Below are 24,094 nucleotides of genomic sequence, written 5' to 3'. Positions count from 1 at the left end.
ATGCCAGTATCATCCATTAGAAAAGTCTTGGTAAAAGATGGTGTTTACAGAAAACTACTAAATGAAGTGTAAGCACACAAGCAATGTTTGGTTTTGTACATTTATTAAAAGTTAACAATAAATATTTACAGAGGCAGAGCTTTCGTCAGTTTTGTTTGATGGCCCGGGTCAAATGAGATTAATTAATGGTTGCAATGTCCTTTACAAAATGGAACATTGAATGAGATGTTTTCTGCCTATCAATTGAGCAGCGAGTGTTCCAAAGAAATGATCTAGATGGTATAAAACTCTTGACAGTTGCTAAGATGACCCAGGTGAAAATGATGGCCTTAATATTCCTTAATGACGACGTTCCTGAGTGCCCACAGACCTTCCCGTTCAATCCATGCATCCAAGGTGATGCCTGATGACACAGCGGAATCTCCCTGTCAGAAAAAAAAAACATGCAGGAATTAAATGAGAGGGAATGTGCCATCAGTTATTGTTGAAGTGACATTTTCTAAAAATGAAAGGAGAAAAATCAGACTGAACAGTTTTCAATTGCATAAATCTATGAACATGGCTTAAAATTGAAAAAAATGTGTGAATTTCAGAAAAAAGATACAGAGAATATTCCTACAAAAGTACAGCATATGTTAGAGGTGAAAAAACATCTTTGTTCTAATGTGTCACTTCTGAGATCTTATCAACATTTTATGTGTCATGCAGGGGGGAAGCACCCTCATTTACTTGAGTATATCAATGTCATGGTAACAAAAAGCCAACAAAGCCAAGTTTCATTCAAAGCTTGATTCTTAGCTTAGATTTCGACAATACAGTGGTGTCTAAAATACCGGTACAATGCAGTGTGGTTGCAATGTGTCAGTGATAGCAATATCTTACTTTACACATGCCAAAGCAAACATTTAATTGTAAACTATCAGTTGAACAATAACACAGTAATTAAGCTGAAGGAATTCATCCATATTTTTCTTAAAAACACTTCACAAAAAGATTAAAACTGTTGCAAATTCAGTCATTTCACTAACAGATTAAATACAAACAATAAGGATCATGGTGTAATGATGTTTTTAGGCAAAGGGGTGAAATTAGGAATAAGAATATCAGTTAGATTCTATAAATACCTGACTTTGTTCTGCCTGCTTGACTTTAGGAGTTTTGTCTGTAACAAAGAGATCAGTAAACTTCAGATTGGTGATCTGCCCAGCTTCAGCCTTCAATACAGATGGGGTACCACTGTACGCTTCTGGAAAATATCCTTTCTGGCTATCAATCTGTAAGATACAATTATTGTAATTTATCCTAAGGTAGATGATCATTGACAATTGATTTCTCATTGATGACAGGAGAGATTGGCTTTGGACATATACTGCATTTTTGATGACATATATTGACTTTTCAAAATACATCTCTGAAACACTTGGATTCAAATCAATGCATTCATTTTTTTCATCTTTGCTTGTATCCAAGGGAAAAAAGACTAGAGGGAATATTTTTTTGAAATCCACTGACCTGTGTTGTCTTGATGTTGAATGGAAAGTTCCTGTTTGCAGCATTTGGTCTGGTCAGTGTCAGGAAGAAGATATGTCCAATACAGATGACAACTCTCTCAATTGCATTCACAACCTTAGCTCTGGAATAGATAATATTACATACAGCTACTGTTTTATTTGCTGATCAAATAATAACAAGAATGTACAGCGCATGGACGCTGCCATGACTGGGTATCTTTGAATGCTACTGTTCATGGCAGAGCTGATGTGATGCATATACCGGTAAATACTGGTCAGGAATTTTTGACAGTAGCAAGAAAACTGATTATCATACTTAAACCAGATTCAGATTGAGTTCTCACTAAAAATTTGGAATTGTGTGAACAGCTAATATTAAGACAGTGTGTAGAGTAAATGGCTCCCCAGTGGTAGGGTATGTTTAAATCATAGAAATTTTCAGGTTTAAGCAATCAGCATTCAATAACATTAGCTAAGGTCTTGAAGTGCATGTAGTTTGCAGACATTTCTTTCAAGTTTACTCATCAGATTGAGCATAACAATCTTCCACTAAACAAAATAAATTTAACTTTACAAATATCCATTGAGACCCAAGTTGCAGAATCTAGCATTGTCATTTATGAAATTATCTCTTGATGGCACAAGACCACTAATTCACTTCCAGGTTCGTTACCCACGAAGATAGTTTGGAAGAAAAATAGTGCAGACACGAAATTTTGATACCTGCATGGATGCTTGTTTAGTTTGAACTTTAATGTCAAGAATTTTTGTAAAGATATTTTTCTGCCTGAATCAAAATGCAGACTGTTAAGAATAATGGCTGAAGCATTCTGCGGTAATATGGAGAGTTCTAAGGCCCATAGAAATCATAACAATAAGCCTGAATTTTGTCAAAAACACCACTGAGGGCGCTATTTTCATCGCTATCAAAAAATTTCCGTGGACATGCACATACAAAAAATTCAACAGTAGTCACGCTGACATTGATCTAACACCCTCAAGAGGATTCCTGTCGCTGAATGTTTTAAAATAGGAAAATTGAGCTCAACGCTATTGTGGTGGCCTATGGGAAATTAGTGGTCTGTGCCTGATCAGGGCTACAGGGAAGGATTTATGTCATACAACTCAACCATTAAACTTTACAATACGTACAACTGCTCCTCAGACAAATTTGGCCGTCTTTGAAGGGAAGCAGTCTGAGAAGTTGCTGAGATCATACTCAAGGGTGAAAGGGTAGCTCAATAAGAATGGGATTAGCATAAAGATGGGATTAGATTGATAAGAATGCAATTAGATTATGAGGATGGGATTCAATGAGGATGTGATTAGCTTAATGATGGGATCAGATAAATGAAGATGGGTTCATTGTCAGTGTCAGACTATAGTTTCTCCATTCAGAGTAGAACAACACAATTATTCTACAATACATACAGTAACTGAGAAGCATTCTAATTGACAGCATGTCAATGCTAACAGAAAATGTACCGGTATGCACCTACCTGACCCAGGCATCGATAGCATAGTTGCAGACAAGGATAGTCACAGGAGTAGCCAGCCACCAGAAAGAGAATACCACACCAAATTGAACGTAGAATTCTACCATGTCAGGGTGATGTTTGATGGAGAAGTAGATGGCATAGTGAGTCCATACAAATCCTGAACAGTGAAATGATATAATGCTGTGAATTGGCTATGTTCATAAACACTGAATGATCTTACTTACATTGTGATGTTTTATTGGTGTAATCAAATCCACAAATTTACTGAACAAAGTACAATAAGCAATCTTATGCAAAGATTTCCCTCCTGAAATGCCACAAACAAACACTAACACTACCGGTACCAGTAAAAGTGGTATACTTTGAAGCTTATCATATACCGGTACCACCCAAACTACAAGAATGTTAGATCATGTAGAGATCATGACAATGACCATGCAATGATGATGAATGTAAGAAAATGGTATGGCGCTGTCATACTAGATCAATGTCAAGATCATGAAGTCAAGTGAGATTCACTAGTCATGCAGAACTGTGAGAATGGACAGTCACTGTGAAAGAATTTCCTCAGGAAGGCTCGAGCATTGAATTTGAAAGAAATACACTTCAGTGCATTTAATGTGTATGCTATTATTATCAGTTTGTATCCTATGAGATGATTGTTGTAGTAGTCTGTGCTATTTCTTTCCACAAACCGCTAAACTGTTAGTTGGTATTTATTCCGCATACCAATTCCAGGAAAAATCACTTACCAATGAAATACAGTCCAATCAGTCCATAGCCGGCATAAGATTCATATTTGTAGAGAACATCTCTTGGGTCAAACATTGTTTCCTCACAGAAGTACAGAGCACAGTACACAATGGTGTACACCGTCATGAAGACTGCCAGCTTTGTCAAACTCACTTCACTCAGTTTACCTCTGTTGAAATGAAAACACATGTGATTTTTAGTCTTTCTTTGATTTGTTTATAAATCAACAAGTGAAAATAAAGAGTAAATACATTGATGGTATTTTTTAAATCACAACAAGCTTATTGGGCTGAAATAAATGTAAAAGAATTAAGAGTTCAATGCAGAGCAATAAAGTGAAAAAATAAAAGTAAAAGAAAGACACAGAGCAAGTAAAAGGCACTGTATATCAACTTGACTGAGTAACTTATGCTCGCTTTTCAAATACCGTGTATATGTTAGACTGGCAAGTACGGGAATTCTTCTATAAATTTCATTTTGTAATACATTAAACGTTGAACAGTAATTGTATTATCATGACGCTTTGCTTGCAACAACAGATATAAACTTGAATTTTGAGGACACTCAGTAAAAAGTGAAATATCACAGCAGTATTCTTTATTGAAGAAAATCAAATATGGTTTGAATACACGGTATGAAGATAAGGGCAACCCATAATAACAGACTGGGTAGTTTATTATCAATGATCTGAACAGTTTATTGTCATGATCTTAACAGTCAATTGTGGTTTTCAATGGACTTTGAGAAAAACTTATCTACCTTGTGATCGTAAATCCTTTGCCAAGCAAAATGATCGTCAAGATGAAGACCAGAATTCCTGCTGATTCAATCAAGTTTGCTGGGCATACATAAGAAAATAGACAAAGAAAAAGCAGATAAATAAGTTAATAAATAAATAAAGAAATAAATAAATTAATTATAATTAATTAATTAATTAATTAATTAAATAAAATCCATTGGTCATATATTTACTCATTTCAAGCAATATCATTTTGTTTCTGTCAATAGAATAAAATGAACTACAAAAACTGCAAAAATCACAAAATATTGTCAAGGCTTGGATGATCCCCTTGTCATCATGTGACTGTAATATTTGGGAAGCAAAGAACTATAGTTGAAGTAACGTTCCAATTGATAAGTAAATCCTTACATACTATTGTACTGGATTCCTGCACCAGGAGTTGCTACCCTGCACATCAATTTTATTTATGGGTAATCTCATGTAATATAAAATATATTGACTGAGGCATGGATACAAAAGTTACAAAGCAGTGCATGGCACATCTGTCATTTCAACTGACCTCCCTACTAACTTGTGATTCACTTACCTAACATTTCCAATCCAGGATACGGTAAACCAGTCTTTCCGTACATCCCGTATGCAATTGTCATCAGAAACAAACTGGAAAATTCCGCCAATACTGAGAAGGCAAACAACTTGTATGTAGAGTGTAGAAATCTCCGTTCTGACAGAATCTCTGTAAGTACAACACAGGGTATATGAAATCAAATTAAATCACCTTTATAATCAATATTGTGTGAATACATGCATAGTGTGCATTTACTGTATGAATATTTCTCTATTTCATATGATATGGTTGTACCGGTATTTGTGAGCTTCATTAAAAGCCACATTGATGCTGCGCTCTCAATGCTATTCAGCAATCACAAAGTATTCAACAACTAAAATTTTTATTCGGGCAAATTTTCACCCTTTTCCTGAAAAACACTCAGTGCAGTAATGCTTTCTATAACATCAGTAAGAGTACAAAAATCTTATTTATAACTTGCCAAGACCAGTACTTATAGGACAAGCAAATATTCCTAGATAAGAAAACATTTGGACAAATGCTTAGTGAAAAGACACTGTTCATCAAATACCAACTGGAAAAGTACATATTTTGACAGATCACTTACTGGAAAATCGCATGGTGATCACTGACAAGAAGAAATATAAAATCATAAACACCAGATTGGTTTCCAGAATATCTGAAAGATTGAAAATCAGAAAAAAATTAGGACCAGTAATAGGTAGTCTCTTGTTCTACTCCTAATTAATGTTAAAGTACCACATCTTTATTCCGTCGATGCAGACTTTACAATATGTGTGATTTCCATTTTACTTTAAAAGGACAACGTCAGCCATTTTTCATGAATTTTGTTTGATACAAGATACTACATATATTGTTGACATGTTGAAAGATAATAATGAATGCGTGACCATGCATATATTTGACCCCGGTTTTAGACTCGATATATGAAACCATCGCAAGAAAGAAAAATGGTCATGATCATTTATTCATTCTCGCAATGCTTTCATTTATCTTGTCTAAAACCAGGTCAAATATACCGGTATGGTCATCCATTTATTCAGTATCTTTCAACATGCAAACAATATAGTATCTTGTATTAAACAAAATTCATGAAAAATGGCCAACTTTGTCCCCGTAAAGAGTTCTCAAATCATGTTACCAGGTTCCCCTGAGAATATCAATACAACTGTATTACAGGACAACACGAATGCTTCCAGGGATTCCAATACAATTAACCTATCCTCCAAAACCATAGCAAGAACGAAGCAGATACAAAAACAATGAAAATAAAAATGCTTGTTAACCATTCATTATTTAACCCTTTGAGCGCCAAAGTCAATTTTTGTCACCTTTATAAAATGTACCCAGTAAATGTTTTCAGATTTTTGCCAATTTTTCAATAAAAAACTGAAAAAACTGAAGCCAATGAAATTTTATGGCCATTGGTCCAAAATTATCAAATAAATTACAGAAAACTTCATAAAAATTAGTAAAATGTTACACTCAAATTTTGGTGGGTAAAAATTACAGCACTCAAAGGTTAACGAGTATAACTTTTTTCAATTTACTGAGATGTCATTGAGACATCAATATCATAAAATGAATCAAAGCAGTATATCATCAAGTTTCAGTTAACTTCAGCACTAATGTGTAGGTTTTCATCACAGTATTGCAATACTTTCCCAATACTTACATCTTTCATCAGCTGAGAAGTGTTTATCCCACAACTTGACACCATTGGTCATAGTAATGTTATAATCAAAGTCCATAGCCACATCAGAGTAACAGTTACTCATCACCAAGTACCACCAACGTGCACGAGATGTTTGAAAGGAGCGACCTCCAACACAGTGCATCCACTGAAAAAAAAATTCATACTATAATGGTGAGTACAGTCCACAAGACTTCAGACATTGCTGATGGTTGACTGTACAAAACAACCTTAGGAATGGAATATACCACAACTGTGTCGTAAGGTCATAACTAGAAAATTTGAGGAAATTGACAGGGACGCTAGAAAAAATCAGTTTTTTAACCTTTGAGTGCCAAAATCAATTTTTGTCACCTTATAAAATATGCCCTAGTCAATTTTTGTCAGATTTTTACCGAAATTTTGATAAAAAACTGTAGCCAATAAAATATGATGTCCATTTGTCCTAAATTAATAAAAGACTCACCGATAAATATATAAAAATGGTAAAATGTTGCACTAAAATTTTGGTGGGAAAAATTACAGCACTCAAAGAGTTAATACTAGATTCCAAAATCTGAATGCAAAAACTTTAGCATAATAAATACTTTTGCCAAAATGTCAGTTACCACCATCTTGCACTGACATATGACAAGTTACTCTAGCTATTCCATTAGATATCAAAGCACTGTGTTTCAGTCTATAACATATGTATTTCTGGAAAATAGTCTTTCCTTTCTCCATAGTCTCATTTTCACACATTTCATGAATGCAAAGCTTGAAATGTTTGTGATGAGGAAAAAGCAGTGGACAAAGAGTCTCTCCTCTGACCCATTCAATGATATTTCTGTTAGCATAGGAAGGTTTGGAAAGTTCTTGCACAATCAATACAATATACCAGTACAATGTACACGTAATACGTGAAATTTGCCTGTATCAAAGAGAACTTTATTGAGCCACACTGGAGAAGCTAACTGATGGGGGGACTTGCAGCGATTTGAAAGCTTTTATCCAATTGGTTGGCAGAATCTCACCATTATAATTGAATAATGAAAATAAACTCCCTAAGTTGCTGTGAATAATGACAATCGACCAATCAGATATAACCTTGCAAACACGCTGCAAGTCAGCCGAACTGATGACCTAAAACTCATTTACCTCAATGCCATCAGAGTCAGTCACTTTCTTGCATCCATTATATCCATCAGTCAATGTCAGCTTGGAATTGTGAGTCCTGAATTGCTTCCTTCTTCTCACCACAAGTCTGAAGAGAAGTGACAAATCTAATAAATGAATAAAGGCTCACAAAGCTGTGTAGTACACTAAACAAAGCATTACCCTGGAGGCTCATTAGCTCATAAGCATACCGATACATATTAAGCTCCACAAGCTGTATCTGTTGGCTATTTTTTCAGAACTTTTGTTTGTGGTTCCATACACTTTCTGCATTGAATCTCTACACTGTAATTTAATGCCAATTAATTTGCATATCATCACGACCTATATGAGTATAATCTACATTGTTATTGTTGAACATTGTATTAAAGTCTGGACTAGAATTCATTTGTGAACAATAAACAATGATCACTACAAACATACAAGCTGCGTTGACAAAAACAATACTTGAAATTTCAGCATGACAAATGGATTAGGGTCGACACGATAGTTAATATACAGAAGCAGAATACTGAAAAACTTGCCACAAGTTACAGCTTTATATGTCCCTTTAAGTGACCTCAAAACTTTAAGTTATTTCCACAAATTTTCTAAAATTTATGAATGCTAGATATGCGTAAAGAAATTTGAATTGGAACTGCTTAACATTTGAAAAGGAAGCTACCTAAATATCATTTAATGCACTAAAAGCCAGCAAAAACACCTACAAGGTATCTTCATGTTGTCGGATATACGGCCATTGGTCAGGTTCATCATTAACCCTTTCACCCCCAGTTCCCTGTATACAGGTCCAACTTTACCATAGAAAACAATGGATTGGAACAAACCATGGTGGTGAAAGGGTTTAAACATCAGTAACTTGTAACAACAGTTTCCTGCAGCAATGAGAAGGTAAAGTACAGTAGATTAGTGGTTATGGTGGACCATTTTGGTATTTCCCGATGGTCAAACTAAAAAAATTACTTTCTTGGACCATGTCCTACAGACAACTTCTTGCCCCATCCCTTTATCAAAATATCAAGAAGTTGACCCCTCAGACTAAGATGTGGTGGATGTAAACAATATCACCTCAACACACCACTGCATTACATTATCACTAGGACTGTCAGTTTACTGATAACAGCTCAGGGAACCATTTAGTTCTTAGTAAGCAAAACTTGAGGAAATTTGGTATGGTATCCCCATGACCTTTGAACCTTGGAAGTAGATTGACAAAATCTGCAGATGGATGTCAACTGATAAGTTTATGGAATATGTTTCACATTTTGAAGTTGGCTCACACAGACTCCAAAAGCTTTGTGACAACAAACATACCAATAGTAACGTTAACAGATATTAAAATTAAAGCGGTATTCTGTAATTGTTTTATTATAAGAGAGGCATATTTCCAATGCGATATTTCACAGTAAGCAATATTATTTTAATCGATTTTATTATTTCATTTAGAAATTACTGTAAACGTTTTCAAGGTGTGAATTATAGATAGCTAAACACACAGAACACGAGAATTACATTATCAGTATGATGATACTTACAGCTTTGTACTTAATTTCATAGTGGAGCGTTCCTTTTCATTCGGCTGGAAACAAAACCTATCAATGAAATTGAAGTTCTGAAAAGGAAGAAAACAGAGGATTTATATTCAAAGTCAGCAACGAGTTGAAATACATAAGTCAATAATATCACAGTCCCGTTTGTGGTTTAGGGAAATTTGGAGTCGTGACCTTTTCAAAGTTCACACCGTGTTGAATGAACAATGATGATTGCAGGTTTGGATGCCGGAAGTACAGTATGCTACCTCTATGTTATTTATTGCAGTAGTATAACAACTGACTTTTCATTGATAACTTGCAATTTGTGTCCCGCACAGGTGCAGTACGTGCGGCGAGAAATTAATGACGCTAGTTCTGGCAAAGAAAGTTAGTACAGTGATAAAATTGCATCCTCCATGTGAATCGCGGTTTACAGTGCACCATTTACTCGACCAGCCAGTTTACAGCTGATGGGGACATGTGATTAGAAATACTGACACCATTGACTAAAAATACTGAAACTTACCGAAGCCGTTTTCATATGCCCTTGGATGATTTTTGCATCACCGGGGCGATGAGACACATCTGAATTACTAGGATACAACCTAGCATCCAAATGCTACCAAACGTCAAACTTGTCGATTTCATCATGCGATTTCGACAAAGTAACACAGCATGCCGCGGATTTCAGGAAGTTTTGGTTCCATCAGAAAGAGCATAAGAGAGGACCTTCGTCTCTGAACAGTGCTGAGAGAAGAATGAATATGTTCTCCGCGTCGCGTCGCAACGTCGCAAACAAATCGTGTCGTCAGCAATGGATGGAACGAAACTTGGACGCAAAGTTGTTGTCGTCACCATCGGAACATCGAATGGAACCATCAAGCCGGGCCATGGCTTCATAACATCACTGGTCGTCTATCTAGCGAAGTGTCAGGTACTGTGATCTTACAAATGCTGCATTGCTTCATCAATTTTGCTGCCAGCCTCCGAAACTTCAGATAATTGAGGATTTCACCCATCATCAAACAGGTCCTTCCTCAACGGCAGAAGATGCAAATCTCCGCAGACAGACAAATTATAGTTCGCGACCAGACGACGGACGGCGTCGTTGAAACTAAGCTCAGTATTATAATGGTTTGGATTTTTTGGTCGTTATTTTTTGTCCTTTTAAAAGCAGCGTGAAAGAATATTTCTCGGAACTCTTTCTGAATTTATCGCTATTGTTTTCTTTTATATCTTAGTGCAATTACTTTTGTGCCTACTTCTGTATAAAAACACTTTTAAACGAGAAATTGCAACAGCTCACTACATTCCAAAAGAGGGCGCCCTTCCACTGGGCTAGTCAACCGCAGCCACAACTTCGGCATTTTCCAATTCACCTGTACATATTTTACATGTAGGCCTATATGCGATCAATGTAGAAGCATAAGCAGTAATACTGCGAACGTTATTTGATTTTAAAAATTGGATCCTTCAGTGCTGACAGTGTTCAGTGAATGATTTGCCATTGTTCACAAATGCATTTGCGCCTGAAGTGTAAAATAGGCTGCAATAAATAAATAAATAAATAGATAAATAAATAAATAGTTTGGCGGAATCACCACTATTCCTTTGGCAATGTGCATCTTTTTCTCTAATATCTGGCAAAGTAGCCTTAAGTCCGTACAGGTAGCAGCTGTATACTTACACTTTTGACCACTTTCTTAGTAGGCCTATAGCTAAGCTTACATGGAAAGGAAGAATTAAATGAGCACAGTATCGGTCAAAACTTCATCGTAGAAAACATGAGAGTTTGATTCAAATCAAAGCGGTGAAAGCCTTATGGGAGGATAACATAAAACCAGCATGGAAATAATACTGAAAAAAGCGTCGCTCTTACTCAGTAGCTTTAACACTTTGCTTAAAAAGTTTCATTAGCAAATTTGTTCTTGTTCGTCTGTTTTCAAATACGATTTCAATACCATGTACTGTTTATTGATATGGACAGTGGAGTGAATTAATTCTAATCTAAACCCATTTAGACCTGCACTTTATGGCTGTCGGTGTGAAATCCAACACCTCTGCCATCGTGTTGCAGGTGTGGTGGCAACGCAAGGGTGACTTAACTGCGAAATATATGCATTTGTTTTAAAGGTCTGCTTGGAGATTCGCTTTCAGTCTTTGATGTCTCCATCGCAGTCCTGTGCTGTCTCTGCGCTGTTGTATTTCCCTTCCCTCATTAGAACAGGACCAAGTCAGTACTTGAACAATCAGGCTGTTATTCCGATTGGTACTTAAAAACCTGCAGATCCCGCAGATTTAAATCAACCACGCAGATTGACATTTTTACTGACATGACACTTTAATCTCAATTAGACAAACGAATCTATTTTTTAACAACAAGAACACTTCTGAGTGGTTACAGCTTGGCTATCAAGTTTGATAAATCCATTCATCGGTTTATATGCACTTTCACTTTTTAGTGCATGTATCTCACAAAATATGATGAGTTTTATGAGCAAAACCTGTAAAAACGAGTGAAAGTTTCAGGTTTAGAAAATGGGTAGTCGGATTACCTACTGAGTATACATATTGTTTTACCATCAGTTTTCATGACGGACACATCAACAAATATGTATTAGAGAAAGTCACTGTCATTAACTTAGGTTTTAATGACTTGATCATTTTTTAACATTAAATTTGTATAAATTCAAATTTAGACTCACAAAAAACCAACATGACGATGAAGCAAAGATTGAAGGAGGGAAAGTTCGCTGACACATTTTCATGAAATCTACGATAGATATTTGTACTGTCGTTTGTTGATAGTTATAATTTCAACCCGTCTGTATCATTTCAGGTCATAAAGTCAACGCTTGACTCGTTCCTTTAGCGATGACTCACACTTCGAACTCTGCATAATTCATTCTTCAACACAAAAGTCACTTTTCTTTAGCTATGGTACCTCCACTCTCTCGAAAGAAATTATGACACCTAAATATCCAGAAACCTGTAGCAAATAGTGTTGTAATATGCAGGCAAAATCAGTAGATGAAATGTTGTTCAATGCATACATGTATCATTGATACAAGAAGTATCCAAGAAAGACCAAATGTACAAATGTAGTGTGAAATAAGTTTGGTATCTACTTGAATTTAAGGCTGCCTAGAAATAAATTATTTGCTAAACAGTATTAATTGCTTGGTATGCTTTTCACAAAACTGATACAGACAGAATGAATGAAGGTAACACAAGATGCCGGAGAATCAGAATTTGATTATTTGATCATTCTTCCCGACCTTCCTTATTTTTCATTTTCGGACAAATAATAGTATAATATGGAAGGGATTGAGAGATATCAATCCCCAACTCTTTCTGTATATTAAAAACAAAATAACTGAAAAACCATGGAGAGGCTTAATCATGTCATGGTCTCCAAACAAATTCTGTAAAACAGTTTACCCTAATTGCCTTTTTGGGAATGTGCAACTTTGTAGTCAACTTGCTGTGTGTGTTTCAGGCGAGATAAACACTTGCGAGTGTAAAATTGGCGTCATCCTCATACTCACTTCAGCTTCACAGGGCTGGTATGGATTTTGAGTGTGAGATGCTGCGGTGTCATTGCTTCACTAGACTGACGACGGTCAGATCTGACTATTCCCGACAGTACAATCATCATATCATGCATTTCCAGTTATCTCTTACACAAACACTGCTGCAACATAATCGGGAACTATTTCATTCGGCAAGGTTCTGCGAAGCATCTTGTTTATAAAACATAAAGTTAATATTCCACTTCAATCAGTTTTCCACCTTCAACAAGGCATGAACTGTATGTGCCTTGTCCAATGCAATCCAACCCAAAGTTGAACTCCACATTAGAAACAGTTCTCATTCTAAATCTTATTATATTGTATTACTGTAAGATAGTATTTCCATGAAACAAATGGCAAATATTTTATAATATCATGCACCATGCTAACCAAGTTGCTTTGAGATCTTGAAAGCAGGGATGTTTTCACTGTAACTATACCATGCCTTAGAATTAGCATTTAGAATTAAATAAAAATTTGGAAAAGGGAATGAAAACTGTATTCTTCTGCACTCCCACTACGATTTTAAGTCAAATTTTCTCTTCCTTTCCTGTATCCATCGCCAACTACCATGCACTCTCCCCTTTAACAACTTTACTCTCATCATTGGTAACAAATTCTATTCCCCCCTCCTGATCAAATAATCAAATAAAGTGAAAAAGTAAAGAAAAAATATTACTCTTTGATACAAGAAAAAAAAATGAAATGCAAGCCCACCAAGAAATCTCTTGTAACACCCCTTTATTTTCTCCTTACACTATTTTTATGTGATTTTTTATTATTCATGTTTTCCTCACATCTAACAATTGACAGAATACAACATGCCAGTATACTATATCATCCATAAATAACCGTCTTGGTAAAAGATGGCGTTTACAGAAAACTACTAAATAAAGCACACGCACACAAGCAATGTTTGGTTTTGTACATTTTTATTAAAAGTTAACAATAAATATTTACAGGGGCAGAACTTTTGTCAGTTTCGTTTGATGGCCCGGGTCAAATGAGAATAATGGTTGCAATGTCCTGTACAAAATGGAACATTGAATGAGATATTTTGAGAGTGTCAATTGAGCAGTGAGTGTTCCAAAGAAGTACTCTAGATGGTATAAAACTCTTGACAGTTGCTAAGATGACCCAGGTGAAAATGACGGCCTTAATATTCCTTAATGACGACGTTCCTGAGTGCCCACAGACCTTCCCGTTCAATCCATGCATCCAAGGTGATGCCTGATGACACAGCGGAATCTCCCTGTCAGAAAAAAAATACACAGGAATAAAATGATGGGAATGTGCCATCAGTTATTGTTGAAGTGTGCATTTCAAAAAACGAAAGAAGAAAATCAGACTGAAAGGTTTAAGTCGCCAGAAAATTATCAATTATCAATATTGCAACATTAGCATAAAATCTATGAACATGGCTTAAAATTGAAAAAAAGTGTTAATTTCAGAAAAAAACATACAGAGAATATTCCAACAAAACTACAGTGCATTGACAAAGGTGACAAAAATATCTCCGTTCTAATTGTCCCTTCTAAGATCTTATCCACGTTTTATGTGTCATGCAGGGAAGAAGCATCCTCATTTACTTGAGTATATCAATGCCATGGTAATGAAAAGCTACCAAAGCCAAGTTTCACTCAAAGCTTGATTCTTAGGTTAGATTTTGTCAATATAATTGTGTTAAAAATACAATGCAGTGCGGTTGCAATGTTTCAGTGATAGCAATATCTTATTGTACACATGCCAAAGCAAACATTTAATTGTAAACTATCAGTTGAACAATAACAGTAATTAAGACGAAAGAATACATCCATTTTTTTCTTAACCCTTTGAGCGCTGTAATTTTCTCCCACTAAAATTTTAGTGCAAAATTTTACTAAATTTTTATGAGTTTTTCTGTAATTTTTTATTATTTTGGACCAAATGAACATCACATTTCATTGGCTACAGTTTTTTCTCAAAATTTTGGCCAAAACCTGAGAAACATTGACTTGGTTTGTATTATGAAGGGGGAAAAATAGATTTTGTCGCTCAAAGGGTTAAAACTGTTGCAAATTCAGTCATTTCACTAACAGATTAAATACAAACAATAAGGATCATGGTGTCATGAGGTCTTTAGGTAAAGGGGTGAAACTAGGAATAACACTATCAGCTAGATTCCATCAATACCTGACTTTGTTCTGCCAGATTAAATTTACAAACAAAAGGGATCATGGTGTGACGATGTCTTTTGGTGTAATAATGTATTTAGCTGAATGATGAAACCAGGTATAGCACTATCAGTTAGAGATTCTATAAATACCTGACTTTGTTCTGCCTGCTTGACTTTAGGAGTTTTGTCTGTAACAAAGAGATCGGTAAACTTCAGATCTAAAATCTGCCAGCTTCAGCCTTCAATACAGATGGGGTACCAGTGTACGCTTCTGGAAAATATCCTTTCTGGCTATCAATCTGTAAGATAAAATTATTGGAATTTATCCTAAGGTAGATGATCATTGACAATTGATTTCTCATTGATGATAGGAGAGATTCGCTTTGGACATATACCAGTATATATTGACTTTTCAAAATACATCTCTGATACACTTGGATTCAAATCAATGCATTCATTTTCTTTGCTGTTGCTTACATTCAAGGGAACACAGACTAGAGGGAATATTTTTTGAAATCCACTGACCTGTGTTGTCTTGATGTTGAATGGGAAGTTCCTGTTAGCAGCATTAGGTCTGGTCAGTATCAGGAAGAAGATGTGTCCAATACAGATGACAACTCTCTCAATGCATTCACAACCTTAGCTCTGGAATAGATAATATTACACACAGCCTCTGTGTTATATGCTGATGGGATAAGATAAATGAAGATGGGTTAAGTGTCAATGTCAGACTATAGTTTCTCCATTCAGAGTAGAACAACGCAATTATTCTGCAATACATACATTAACTGAGAAGCATTGTAATTGACAGCATGTCATGCTAACAGACCATGTACCGTATGTACTTACCTAACCCAGGCATCGATAGCATAGTTGCAGACAAGGATAGTCACAGGAGTAGCCAGCCACCAGAAAGAGAATACCACACCAAATTGAACATAGAATTCTACCATGTCAGGGTGATGTTTGATGGAGAAGTAGATGGCATAGTGAGTCCATACAAATCCTGAACAGTGAAATGATATAATACTGTGAATTGGCTATGTTCATGAACACTGAATTATCTAACTTATATGGTGATGTTTTTATTGGTGTTATCAAATCCACAAATTTACTAAACAAAGTACAATAAGCAATCTTATGCCGAGATTTCTCTCCTGAAATGCCACATATTTGTAAACAAATATGGCTTATTTTCCTACCAGTAAATAAAGTGTTATACATTGAAGCTTATCATATACCAGTACCACCAAAACTACAAGAATGTAAGGTCATGTAGAGTATCATTAATGGCCAATGATGATGAATGTAAGAAAATGGTATGGCACAGTCATACCGGATCAATGTCGAGATCATGAAGTCAGGTGAGATTCACCAGTCATGCAGAACTGTGAGAATGGGCAGTCACTGTGAAAGAATTTCTCAGAAAGGCAAGAGCATTGAATTTAAAAGAAATACACATCAGTGCATTTAATGTGTGCTATTATTAACAGTTTGTATCCTATGAGATGATTGTTGTAGTAGTCTGTGCTATTTCTTTCCACAAACCACTGATTTGTTAGTTGTTATTTAATTCCTCATACCAGTTCCAGTACAAATCACTTACCAATGAAATACAGTCCAATCAGTCCATAGCCGGCATAAGATTCATATTTGTAGAGAACATCTCTTGGGTCAAACATGGTTTCCTCACAGAAGTACAGAGCACAGTACACAATGGTGTATACCGTCATGAAGACTGCCAGCTTTGTCAAACTCACTTCACTCAGTTTACCTCTGTTGAAATGAAAACACATGTCATTTTTTTTTTAGTCTTTCTTTGATTTATTTATAAATCAACAAGTGAAAATAAAGAGTAAATACATTGATGGTATTTTTTAAATCACAACAAACTTATAACAATTAAGAGTTCAATGCAGAGCAATAAAGTGAAAAAAATAAAAGTAATAAAGAGACACAAAGCAAGTGAAAGGCACTCTATGTCAACCTGACTGAGTAACTTATGCATGCTTTTTCAAATATCTTGTATACCGTATGTTAGGCTGGCAAGTACGGGGAATTGTTCTATAAATGTCATTTTATAATAAATTAAACATTGAACAGTAATTGTATTATTTGGTGCTTTGCTAGCAACAACAGATATAAACTTGAATTTTGAGGATACTCAGTAAAAAGTGAAATACACAGCAGTATCCTTCATTGAAGGAATATCAAATATGGTTTGATACACGGTATAAAGATAAGGGCAACCAATCATAACAGACTGAGAAGTTTATTTTCAATGGTCTGACCAGTCGGTGGTGATTATTAACGGATTTTGAGAAAAACCTTTCTACCTTGTGATTGTAAATCCTTTGCCAAGCAAAATGATTGTCAAGATGAAGACCAGAATTCCTGCTGATTCAATAAAGTTTGCTGGGAATACATAAGAAAATAGACAAAGAAAAACAGATAAATAACTAAATAAAATCCACAAGTCATATATTCACTCTCTTAAATCAGTATGATTTTGTTTTTCTGTTGATTGAATAATGTGAACTATGAAAATTGCAAAAATTCATAAAATATTGTCAGGGCTTGGATGATCCCCGTCATCATTTGAGTGTAATATCTGTGAAGCAAAGAAATATAGTTGAAGTAACATTCCAATTGATAAGTTTCCTTACATTCTATTGTACTGGATTCCTGCACCAGGAGTTACTACCCTGCACATCAATTTTATTTATGGGTAATCTCATGTAATATAAAATATATTGACTGAGGCATGGACACAAAAGTTACAAAGCAGTACATGGCATATCTGTCATTTCAGGTGACCTATTACTACTAACTTGTGATTCACTTACCGAACATTTCCAATCCAGGATACGGTAAACCGGTCTTTCCGTACATGCCGTATGCAATTGTCATTAGAAACAAACTGGAAAATTCTGCCAATACTGAGAAGGCAAACAACTTGTATGTCGAGTGTAGAAATCTCCGTTCTGACAGAATCTCTGTAAGTACAACACAGGGTATTTCAAATCAAATTAAATCACCTTTATAATGCTATATTGTGTGAGTGTGCTTTACAGTATGAATATTTCTCTATTTCGTATGATATGGTCGTACTTGTGAGCTTCATTAAAAGTCACATTCACGCTGCGCTCTCATTGCTATTCAGCAATCACAAAGTATTCAACAACTAAAATTTTTATTCAGGTAAATTTTCACCCTTTTCCTGAAAAACACTCAGTGCAGTAATGCTTTCTATAACATCAGTAAGAGTACAAAAATCTTATTTATAACTTGCCAAGACCAGTACTTACTGGACAAGCAAATATTCCTAGATAAGAAAACATTTGGACAAATGCTTAGTGAAAAGAACATGGATCATCCAATACAAACTTGAAAAGTAAATATTTTGACATATACATTACTTACTGGAAAATCGGATGGTGATCACAGACAGGAAGAAATACAAAACCATAAACACCAAATTGGTTTCCAGAATATCTGAAAGATTGAAAATCAGAAAAAAATTAGGACCAGTAACAGGAACATTTTAATAATGTTTGCTCAAATGTACAGAAGATGTACCAGTACACTCTATGCAGCCTCTACTCAGTACAGGGAGTGTCCATCAAATGATATATTTTATTTGTGTTGTTCTTGTCTATTGTGTAGTCTCTTGTTCTACTCTAGTCCTAATGTTGAAGTACCATGTCTTCAGACTGCATCATACATGTGATGTCTGTTTTACTTTAAAAGGACAAACTTGGCCATTTTTCATGAATGCTGTTTGATACGAGATACTACATGTTTTGTTTGACATGTTAAAATATACTGAATGAATGAGTGACCGTACATATATCCTACCCCGATTTTAGACACGATAAATGAAACCATCGCGAGAATGAATAAATGGATCGTTTATTCATTCTCGCAATGGTTTCATTTATCGTGTCTTAAACCAGGATCGAATATACCGGTATGAATGGTCACCCATTCATTGAGTATCTTTCAACATGTCAAACAATACTCGTATCAAACAAAATTCACAAAAAATGGCCAACTTTGTGCCCTTTACAGTTTAACCATTAATAGATTTCACAGATCATGATTTTTTTTCAATTTACTGATGTCATAAAATGAATCAAAGCAGTATCATCAAGTTTCATTTAACTTTAATTTAATGAGCACTAATGCGATAGGTTTTCATCACTAGTATTGCGATAACTTTCCCAATACTTACATCTTTCATCAGCTGAGAAGTGTTTATCCCACAACTTGACACCGTTGGTCATAGTAATGTTATAATCAAAGTCCATAGCTACATCAGAATAACAGTTACTCATCACCAAGTACCACCAACGTGCACGGGGTGTTTGAAAGGAGCGACCTCCAACACAGTGCATCCACTGAAATAAAGAGTTCATACAATAATGGTGAGTACAGTCAACAAGACGTCAGACATTGCTGATGGTTGACTTTACAAAACGATCTTACCAATTGGAATTCACTTGTCTTGTACGGTCATAACTAGAAATTTGATAATTGAACAGGGGCGCTAGGAAGTCAGTTTCAGTTTGTTAACTCTTTGAGTGCCAAAGTCAATTTTTGTCACCTTTATAAAAATACCTATTAGTCAATTTGTTTCAGATTTTTACAGAAATTTGATAAAACTGTAGCCAATGAAAATGATGTCCATTTTGTCCAAAATTAATAAAAGACTCACAGATAAATTCATAAAAATTGGTGAAATGTTGCACTAAAATTTTGGTGGGAAAAATTACAGCACTCAAAGGATTAATACTAGATTCCAAAATCTGAATGCAAAACTTGTTCTAATAAATACTTAATAATGGCTCTACACAAAGAATATACTCTATTTGAATTTAAGTCAATGTAACAAGTAATTTCAGATCATTTTCAGCATGATGATTACTTCTACCAAAATGTCCGTTACCACCATCTTGCACTGACACAACAAGTTACTATAGCTATTCCATTAGATATCAAAACCACTGTATTACAGTCTCACACATTTCATGAATGCAAAGCTTGAAATGCTTGTAATGAGGAAGCAGTGGCCAAAAAATCTCTGACTCATTCATGATATTTCTGATATCTTTTTGTTGGCATAGGAAGGTTTGGAAAGTTCTTGCACAATGAATACAATATCCCAGTACAATGTAAATGTAATACATGAAATTTGCCTGTATCAAAGAGAACTTTATTGAGCCAAACCGGCGAAGCTAACTTATGACCTAAAACTGTATTACCTCAATGCCATCGGAGTCAGTCACTTTCTTGCATCCATTATACCCATCAGTCAATGTCAGCTTGGAATTGTGAGTCCCTGGAATTGCTTCCTTCTTATCACCACAAGTCTGAAGAGAATGAGTGATGTAAATAATAAAAGGTCAAAAAGCTGTGTAGTACACTAAAACATGGCATTGGCCTAGAGGATCATAATATCATAAGCATACTGGTACATATCAAAGGGACATAAGCTGTCACTTGTGGCAAGTCTTTCAGTATTCTGCTTCTGTATATCAAATACTGCGTCTGACCCTATCTGTTTGTCATGCTGAAATTTTGAGTATTCTTTTTGTCAAACACAGCTTGTATATATGTGTGTAGTGATCAGTGTTTATTGTTTAAAAATGAATTCTAGTCCGGACTTGAATACAATTTTCAACAATAACAATGTAGATTATACTCATATAGGTGGTGTTGATATGCTAAATACTTGGCATTAAATTACAGTGTAGGGATTCAATGCAGAAAGTGTAGGGAAACCACAAAACAAAAGTTCTGAAAAAATATTATGGCGCTCTAAGTGACCTGAAAACTTATTTCCACAAATTTTATAAAATGCTAGATATACATATATAGACATTTGAATTGAAATAGCTTAACTTTTGAAAAGGAAGCTACTTAAATATCATTTGATTCACTAAAAGCAAGCAAAACACCTACCAAGGTATCTTCATGTTTTCGGATATACGGCCATTGGTCAGGTTCATCATTAAACATCAGTAACTTGTAACAACAGTTTTCCTACAGCAATGAGAAGGTAAAGTACAGTGGATTCTAGTGGTTATGATGGACCATTTTTGTATTTCCCGATGGTCAAACTAAAAAAATTACTTTCTTGGACCATGTCCTACAGACAATTTCTTGCCCCATCCCTTTATCAAAATATCAACAAGTTGACCCCTCAGACTAAGATGTGGTGGATGTAAACAAAATCACCTCAACACACCACTGCACTGCATTATCACTGGGACTGTCAGTTTACTGATAACAGCTCTGGGCACCATTCAGTTCATAGTTAGCAAAACTTAAAGGCAATTTGGTACGGCATCCCCATCACATGACCTTTGAACCATGGACATATACTGATAAAATCTGCAGATGGATCTAATCAGTTTATGGAATACGTTTAACATTTTGAAGTTGGCTCACACAGACTGAAATAGCTTTGCGCCAACAAACATACCGGTAGTAACAGTTGTTTGTAAGAGAAGCATATTTCCAATGAGATTTCACACTAAGCAATATTATTTAATTGGTTTCAAAATTTCATATAGAAATTAAAAGTTTGCAAGGTGTGAATTACTAGATGGCTAAACACAAAGACAACTTGGTGTACAAGGTCAGAGAATTACATTATCGGTATAATGTGATACTTACGGCTTTGTACTTAATTTCATAGTGGAGTGTTCCCTTTTCATTTGGCTGGAAACAAAACCTATCAATGAAATTGAAGTTCTGAAAAGGAGAGAAAACAGAGGAGTATACAAAGTCAGTAACGAGTTGAAATACATATGTCAATCATACCAAAGTCCCGTTTGTGTTTGGGGAAATTTGGAGTCGTGACTTTTTCAAAGTTCAGATCATGTTGAATGAACAATGTTGATTGGTTTTGGATGCCGGAAGTACAGTAATATGTTACCTCTATGTTATTTATTGTGGTAATATAACAACTGACTTAATCTGATAACTTGTAATTTGTGTCCCGTGCAACTGCCGAGAAATCAATGATGCTAGTTCAGGCGAAGGAAGTTTGTACAGTGATAAAATTGGACCCTCTATGTAAACGTATTATCCCAGTGGAGTTCGCCATCTACTCTACCACTCAGCCAGTTTACAAGTTGATGTCAGTGATGGACCTGTGATTAGAAATACTGACACCTGGCGCATTGACGTAAAAATGCTGAAACTTACCGAAGCCGTTTTCATATGCCCTTGGATGATTTTTGCATCACCGGGGGCGATGAGAAACATCTGAATTACTAGGATACAACCTAGCATCCAAATGCTACCAAACGTCAAACTTGTCGACTTCATCATGCGATTTCGATATAGAAACACAGCATGCCGCTGACTTTAGGAAGTTTTGGTTCCATCAGAAAGAGCATAAGAGAGGACCTTCGTCTCTGAACAGTGCTGAGAGAAGAATGAATATGTTCTCCGCGTCGCGTCGCAACGTCGCAAACAAATCGTGTCGTCAGCAATGGATGGAACGAAACTTGGACGCGAACTTGTTTCGTCACACCTCCGTCACCATTGGAACATCGAATGGAACCATCATGCATGACGTTGGCATCACTGTTCGTTGATCAAGCGAAGTGTCAGGCACAGTGATCTCACAAAATCTACATGGCTTCGTTCGCTTTGCTGCCACTAGTGCCAGCCTCCGAAACTTCAGGTAATTGGGAATTTTACCCATCATCAACCAGGACCTTCCTCAACCGCAGAAGATGCAAATCTCCATAGACTGACGATATGTTGTTCGCGACCACAAGCGACGAGTTGAAGCTAGGCTCGGTGCTAGAATCGATTTCGGATTCGATAATCGCTTAAACAAGTTTGCAGGAACATTTCTCGGGTCATCTTTCTGTAGTTATTGCTTAATTTCTTTTTATTGTCTCAGTGGAGTTATTTATTGCGCTAACCTCTGTATAAAACATTTTTAAAGAGACATAGCAACAGCTAACAACATACCAAAAGAGGGCGCCATTCCTATCGTACCACCACAGCCACAGCCGATTCATGTACCATTTATCTACCTCGGATTATACATTCTATTTAACCGTATGTGTAAGAACTGAGATCATTAGGCCCCTATCTGGAGGCAGCAATGTTGTGAACATGATTTGATTTCACAAAGTGGACCCTGCTTCCGTGTTGACAGACAACAACGACATAGATCCTTTTTCTGTAACCTTAGACAGTTTTAAAATTAAATTTGTTTTCTCTGTATTTGTTAAATTTTGTATGTCTTGTCTCTGTGTTTTAACTGTGTATCTCTATACAAGTCTGCAGTTCCAGCAGATTTCTTTGCTGCACAGGGTGCTGCAGGAAGTCGTTCTCGCGTGATATTATCACAGTCAAGTAACCATCAGGTAATACATACACACTTGGCTCTATGACAGCAAAGTGTGAAGACGCAACCGAAGGCTGCATAGAAATGTGGAGTAAACAAAGAGGAGACCTTTAAGACTTGGACAGATTTAACAGGGGAGGGAGGGGGTTCTGGAAGACTTTATCCCACGGTGGAGTTACCGTTACTTATCCCAAGTCCCAAGACGTATAAATATTAAAACCACAGTAACTTGCATATTGAAATAATAAACTTTGGCAGACTGGCGCTGATATCATGGAGTGAACCAACTACGGTAATTCACCTCCCTTCTAATGTACGGCGGTATGTAGTACCCCGTCACTGCAAATAAATACACACACACACACATATTTGGAGATTGTAAAGTTCATCAGGTCAGAGGTGAATCAAACAAATTAATCCAATCAAACAATAAGAGATCCACTATAGGGAAAAATTGCGAGGAATTGCCAAGGAATGCATTTCTCACCAATCTCCAGTGCAGATTAAAATTTCACA

General features: G+C 35.8%; 2 protein-coding genes across 4 annotated transcripts; both read right to left on the bottom strand.

The window, feature by feature from the left end:
• Positions 1–86: 86 nt before the first annotated feature.
• Positions 87–23,176, bottom strand: LOC139128900 (transmembrane protein 145-like). Of its 3 annotated transcripts, none has more exons than XM_070694599.1 (13): positions 22,417–23,176; positions 21,883–21,960; positions 21,166–21,246; positions 20,466–20,573; positions 19,436–19,601; positions 18,625–18,696; positions 18,048–18,197; positions 17,538–17,616; positions 16,804–16,977; positions 16,051–16,241; positions 15,727–15,846; positions 15,352–15,500; positions 13,965–14,298 (listed from the first exon to the last, which is right to left on the bottom strand). In XM_070694599.1, exons 1-10 carry the CDS (start codon positions 22,540–22,542, stop codon positions 16,148–16,150), a joined length of 1,128 nt encoding a protein of 375 aa, XP_070550700.1. In that variant the 5' UTR covers positions 22,543–23,176; the 3' UTR covers positions 13,965–14,298; positions 15,352–15,500; positions 15,727–15,846; positions 16,051–16,147. The 3 variants fall into 3 exon arrangements, with proteins under 3 accessions (XP_070550701.1, XP_070550700.1, XP_070550699.1); XM_070694598.1 differs by having other exon boundaries at positions 16,051–16,207; positions 16,808–16,977; positions 22,417–23,175; XM_070694600.1 differs by lacking the exons at positions 13,965–14,298; positions 15,352–15,500; positions 15,727–15,846; ... (1 more) ...; positions 16,804–16,977; positions 17,538–17,616 and adding exons at positions 87–425; positions 1,125–1,274; positions 1,513–1,633; positions 3,763–3,932; positions 4,523–4,601 and having other exon boundaries at positions 22,417–22,993.
• LOC139128893 (transmembrane protein 145-like) lies at positions 5,084–15,770 on the bottom strand. Its single transcript, XM_070694590.1, has 7 exons — positions 15,727–15,770; positions 14,145–14,298; positions 9,478–9,554; positions 7,925–8,030; positions 6,770–6,935; positions 5,681–5,752; positions 5,084–5,241 (listed from the first exon to the last, which is right to left on the bottom strand). Exons 1-7 carry the CDS (start codon positions 15,768–15,770, stop codon positions 5,084–5,086), a joined length of 777 nt encoding a protein of 258 aa, XP_070550691.1.
• Positions 23,177–24,094: the final 918 nt, after the last annotated feature.

The sequence above is a fragment of the Ptychodera flava genome, unplaced genomic scaffold (genome assembly GCF_041260155.1).
Source record: "Ptychodera flava strain L36383 unplaced genomic scaffold, AS_Pfla_20210202 Scaffold_77__1_contigs__length_564769_pilon, whole genome shotgun sequence".
Lineage (NCBI taxonomy): Eukaryota > Metazoa > Hemichordata > Enteropneusta > Ptychoderidae > Ptychodera > Ptychodera flava.
Note: the sequence above shows the minus strand (reverse complement) of the source record. Positions and strands in the feature narration are given on the sequence as shown.

Bases quoted from the DNA above. Each gene is read 5' to 3' on its own strand.
- LOC139128900 (XM_070694598.1), bottom strand. From the start codon at position 22,542: ATGATGAAGTCGACAAGTTTGACGTTTGGTAGCATTTGGATGCTAGGT. The intron at 19,602-20,465 runs GTAATACAGTTT...TCTTTATTTCAG, and splicing joins CTGACTCCGATGGCATTGAG to TGGATGCACTGTGTTGGAGG. The intron at 16,208-16,807 runs GTAAGTGATTTG...TTCACTGTTCAG, and splicing joins GATTGGACTGTATTTCATTG to GATTTGTATGGACTCACTAT.
- LOC139128893 (XM_070694590.1), bottom strand. From the start codon at position 15,770: ATGCTGCTAACAGGAACTTCCCATTCAACATCAAGACAACACAG. The intron at 9,555-14,144 runs GTACTTCTTTGG...CTTCCTTTTCAG, and splicing joins AGAGTTTTATACCATCTAGA to AACTTCAATTTCATTGATAG. The intron at 8,031-9,477 runs GTAAGTATCATC...ACTTCTCTTCAG, and splicing joins ATGAAATTAAGTACAAAGCT to ACTTGTGGTGAGAAGAAGGA.